The 5,076-nt window shown below is 45.2% G+C and overlaps 1 protein-coding gene across 1 annotated transcript; it reads left to right on the top strand.

Annotated features, from left to right (window-relative positions):
- Positions 1 to 160: 160 nt before the first annotated feature.
- LOC117940317 (rab effector MyRIP-like) lies at positions 161 to 2,915 on the top strand. Its single transcript, XM_034865642.1, has 5 exons — positions 161 to 346; positions 1,171 to 1,332; positions 1,499 to 1,555; positions 2,173 to 2,218; positions 2,865 to 2,915. The coding sequence occupies exons 1-5, from the start codon at positions 248 to 250 to the stop codon at positions 2,903 to 2,905; spliced, it is 405 nt and encodes a 134-aa protein (XP_034721533.1). The 5' UTR covers positions 161 to 247; the 3' UTR covers positions 2,906 to 2,915.
- The last annotated feature ends 2,161 nt before the right edge of the window (positions 2,916 to 5,076 follow it).

Genomic DNA, 5,076 nt, shown 5'->3' with positions numbered 1-5,076 from the left:
ACTAGATAGTAGCTACCAGCTAGCAGCTACCGAGTACCGACTACCAGCTTGCAGCTACCGCTTACTAGATAGTAGCTAGCAGCTACCGGCTACCAGCTCGCAGCTACCGCTTACTAGATAGTAGCGGGGGGGTGTTGTCCAGCTGCTAACATCTGTCCCTCTACATGGCTTTCAGAGATCCACGGCCACCGCCCTCTGTGACCTCACCACTGAGGTCCTGAGAACCATTAATGCCACCGAGGGCGCCATGGCCGAGTACGGTCTGGCGGCGCCGCTCGGCCGGGCCCCCGTAGTAGGGACCGACGTTAAGCAGGCAGACGATGCCTTCAGGGAACTCGAGGAAAACGTAAGCTTCAAACATGATCTGCACGCCTCGTCCTCCCCTCTAACCGCTTCCTGTCTGGCGCTCGGACTCAGGCTGCGTTCACGTCGCTACGTCTGGGTTTTTAGGTGTTCGGGTTTTTTTATCTGCAGTAGAAGAAGAACTCATCTCTGTTAAAACTAACGCGCCCCGAACCAAAATATCTCATCGTCATCCTGGTTTACTGGACATAAACAGGAGGCAGCGTGGAGACTCCTCCCACTGCTGGTTGTTGCCACGGTAACGTTAGTAGCTAGGGGAATGGGGAGAGGAAATTTAGCAGAAGGATTTCCTAACATGAGAGCGTCCTCTCGCGTTAGCGCCTCCCAGGTCTGGAGGGGCGTTAGCGTCCTCCCGGGTCTGGGTTAGCGTCCTCTCGAGTTAGCGTCCTCCCGGGTCTGGGTTAGCGTCCTTTTGAGTTAGCGTCCTCCCGGGTCTGGGTTAGCGTCCTTTTGAGTTAGCGTCCTCCTGGGTCTGGGTTAGCGTCCTCTTGAGTTAGCGTCCTCCCGGGTCTGGGTTAGCGTCCTCTTGAGTTAGCGTCCTCCCGGGTCTGGGTTAGCGTCCTCTTGAGTTAGCGTCCTCTCGGGTCTGGGTTAGCGTCCTCTCGGGTCTGGGTTAGCGTCGTCCCGGGTCTGGGTTAGCGTCGTCCCGGGTCTGGGTTAGCGTCGTCCCGGGTCTGGGTTAGCGTCCTCTCGGGTCTGGGTTAGCGTCCCCTCGGGTCTGGGTTAGCGTCCCCTCGGGTCTGGGTTAGCGTCCCCTCGGGTCTAGGTTAGCGTCCTCTCAGCGGTGTCCTGGTCTCTCCGGTGCAGGTCTACATGGCGGCCGGCCAGTCGTGCGAGCTGGAGACGAAGCTGCGGCGCCTCGAGCAGAGCACCAAGACCCGCTTCGGGGGGGCGGCGGACTCGGAGCTGTCGGAGCTGGAGGACGTGGTGGCGCTCACCGCCGCACGCGTGCAGAGCGCGGAGAGCGAGGTACGCAACAACAACACCACCAACACCAACAACAACAACAACAACAACATGTGGTCTGTCTGCGATGTGATTGGTCGTTAGCCACGGGATTGGGTAAAAACGTGATTGGGTAATAACATGATTGGGTAATAGAGTAATAACGTGATGACGTGCGTCTCCTCGCCAGGTGTCCGACATCGAGAGTAAACTCGCCGCTCTGAACGCCGCCGGATCGAAGAAGAAGGTTCGTTCATAACTTCTTATATTTAATATAACGTAAATATAAAATGTACCTTCATAAGGTAAACATAACCACTCAACTGTCTGTAGAGACGCAGGCGCGCGTGTGTGTGCGCGTGTGTGTGTGCGCGTGCGTGTGTGTGTGTGTGTGTGTGTGTGTGTGTGATTCTCTGTGTGTGTGTGTGTGTGTGAGATTCTCTGTGTGTGTGTGTGTGTGTGTGTGTGTGTGTGATTCTCTGTGTGCGTGTGTGTGTGTGTGTTTGTGTGTGTGTGTGTGTGATTCTCTGTGTGTTTGTGTGTGTGTGTGTGATTCTCTGTGTGTGTGTGTGTGTGTGTGTGTGTGTGTGTGTGATTCTCTGTGTGCGTGTGTGTGTGTGTTTGTGTGTGTGTGTGTGTGATTCTCTGTGTGTGTGTGTGTGTGTGTGTGTGTGATTCTCTGTGCGTGTGTGTGTGTGTGTGTGTGTGTGTGTGTGATGTCTTTTGTCCCCGGAGGGTAAAATATTATTTATTATTATTTATTATTATTAATATTGTTATTATTATTTATTATTTTTATTATTATTGTTATTGTTATTGTTATTATTATTATTATGTTTCCTGTTTGTTTTCTTTGGATCGAAGGTTTCTGGATCTCATCCGAGGAAAAAGGCTCCGCAGGACTTCTCCAGTAAGTACGACACACAGGAAGTAGTATTATTAATCATTATTATTATTATTATTAATTACGTATTGATGCTACGCTGCTGTCGCTACCTGATGTGAGTCTGCTACAGACGTCTGTCGTTAGCATCTCGTTAGCATCTCGTTAGCATCTCGTTAGCATCTCAGAGACTCAGATCGGACCTATCTTGCCATCGGGGAGCGACAGCTGTCACTCAAAGGCGAAGAACGTGATTTTAACCTGATTTTAACGTGTTTTTAACCTGATTTTAACGTGATGTTAATGTGTTTTTAACCTGATTTTAACGTGTTTTTAACCTGATTTTAACCTGATTTTAACATGATGTTAACGTGATGTTAACGTGAAGTTAACCTGATTTTAACGTGATGTTAACGTGATGTTAACGTGATTTTAACGTGATGTTAATGTGATGTTAATGTGATGTTAACGTGATGTTAACGTGATGTTAACGTGATGTTAACCTGATGTTAACGGGATGTTAACGTGATGTTACCGTGATGTTAACCTGATTTTAACGTGATGTTAACGGGATGTTGACGTGATGTTAACCTGATTTTAACGTGATGTTAACGTGATTTTAACGTGATGTTAACGTGATGTTAACGTGATGTTAACGTGTTTCTGTTGACAGGAAGCAGTAACGGCGCTCAGTGGAAATCGAGCCTGTTCTGAAGCTGGAGCCGCTCGTGTCGCTGCTTTAAAGATGAAAAGTAAATGTTTTCAGTCATAATGTTGTTGTCTTTACATTTACTTTAAATTCTCTAAATAATTTGACATTTTTAGCACCTTTGGGCTTCCTTAGATTCAATGAATAGAGGATTTTTTAAAAGGAAATTATGGATTTGTTTCATGTTTTCAGCATTTTTTTGTCTATTCTAGAATAAAAAAAAGCTAGAAATGTCCATCAGTAGAAAGACAATATCCTCCAAATTACTCATATTTACTGTTAAAAAATATTTAGCAGATAAAAAACTTATTAAGTTTGATTTTTTTGAGTTAAAAAATGAACTCCGTGATGAGTTATTGATAATTTTTTTTGCATTAAGCTTGAGCTTTTATTGTGAAAAGCAACTTGAATCTGAATGTAGTTGCACCAGTGAGCATCCTCCCTACCACAATAAAAGCTTCCTTCCCTTCTCTGTCACACTGCGGACTGTTTGTGTCGTGATGCGTTCAGGGTTCGGTACCAGCACACCTGCGGCTCATCAACGGAACCCGTGTGTACTTCACGGTCACCGGAGGAAACCAGCTCCGGTTCTTTTCTCACGGTTTTAAACGCTTCGCCGTGACCGTTGGTGTTTTAATGGCGGATTAACGAGTTCACCGGCCGTATTACCGACGCTGTGGTGACTCTGGTTTCCATACTGACAGATGTAAACGACCGGAACAACCACCGGGGGTTTGTTATGCTTTATTTCCCGGTTTTCCGGTTGTGACGGTTGGAAGCTAACGTTAGCATGCTCAATCAGAATGAACGGCGGTGGTAGCTCGACCCGCAGCCGCTCAGGACGTCGTCTGACCGCGGAGTAGCTCCAGAAAATACCCATTTTTAATTAAACACATCTTAATTTAGCGTGTTTTATCTCTTTATTAAATAAAGTGTGTGTTTTGGGGTAAAGTTAGACGTTGGTGGATTATTCGGCTCCGGTGATAACCTCCCGTGCGATGGAGATTTAAGGATCCCTAACGGAGAGAACGTGACCGCTGAACAGCGTCGGAAAACCATTGTTTTTTAATCTGAAACAGCTTTATTTTGTATTTTTGTGTAAATCGCGTTTGGATTTCGGATCTTTCGGACTAGGGGAGACCTTTGTGGATTATTCGGCCCCCGGTAATCCTCTCCCAAATGATGGAGATTTGAGGTACAGGGAGGATTAACTAGGATCCCGCACCAAGAGACACCGACCCCGCCGTCTCCCATAACAAAAACACTGTTTTTAAATCTCAAACGGGTTTATTTAGTATTTCTTTGGGGTTTGCGTACCGGGTCCGTATGTTTCGGACTAGAGGAGACCTTTGTGGATAATTCGGCTAAGGGTGCAACCCCCCTCCTGCACCATGGGGACCCAGGGACCGGGCAGGAAGAGGATCCCGAACCGGGAGAAGCTGACCGCTGAGGACGATGCTCTCAACCAGATCGCACGCGAGGTGAGACTCCCTCTCTGTTATTGTTATGATTTTTGATTTCATGTGAAATCAGTGGCAGTGACGCTACAGCAGGAGATTTTAAAATCAACCGTGACACTGCGGGAAATCAGGCAACTGCAGATTTTAACCGTTTCATTAAAACACATTGGGATGTTGCTGGAGACTGGACCGGAAGCGCCGGTAATAAATACAAAATAAAATACAATTTTATTAAATTAATAAAATTTGAAAAAGTAAACTAATTAACAATAATAACTAGATAAATAGAATGGCATAAATGAATATAAGAAATTATTAAAATGGTAGTTTTAACATTAAATTAAATTATCTTTGATTTAATGTATTACTGTTTTTTGTTATTTAATACCTATTTTTTTGTATCGTAATTTCTGTATTTTTTTAGTATTTTATTGATTTATTTAATCTTTAATAACTTGTTGCCTTATTTTATAGCATTTAAAATTATTTAAAATAATAACTGAGTGAGTACTGAATGGACAACATTCCTGTGATAATTAGCATGTTTTAATATTTCTGTCATCATTCACATCGTTAGTGTAGCTTCCTTTGTTGTCGTAACAAAAGCTCCTTTATGTTCCTACACACACACACACACACACACACACACACAGAAACACACACAGACACACACACACACACACACACACACACACACAGACACACACACACAGACA

Source organism: Etheostoma cragini, unplaced genomic scaffold (assembly GCF_013103735.1).
Source record: "Etheostoma cragini isolate CJK2018 unplaced genomic scaffold, CSU_Ecrag_1.0 ScbMSFa_2209, whole genome shotgun sequence".
Lineage (NCBI taxonomy): Eukaryota > Metazoa > Chordata > Actinopteri > Perciformes > Percidae > Etheostoma > Etheostoma cragini.
This window is presented reverse-complemented; position numbering and strand designations above follow the sequence as displayed.

Coding starts and splice junctions, on each gene's coding strand:
- LOC117940317 (XM_034865642.1), top strand. CDS start 248: ATGGCCGAGTACGGTCTGGCGGCGCCGCTCGGCCGGGCCCCCGTAGTA. Junction 347..1,170: donor TCAGGGAACTCGAGGAAAAC/GTAAGCTTCAAA, acceptor TCTCCGGTGCAG/GTCTACATGGCGGCCGGCCA. Junction 1,333..1,498: donor TGCAGAGCGCGGAGAGCGAG/GTACGCAACAAC, acceptor TCTCCTCGCCAG/GTGTCCGACATCGAGAGTAA.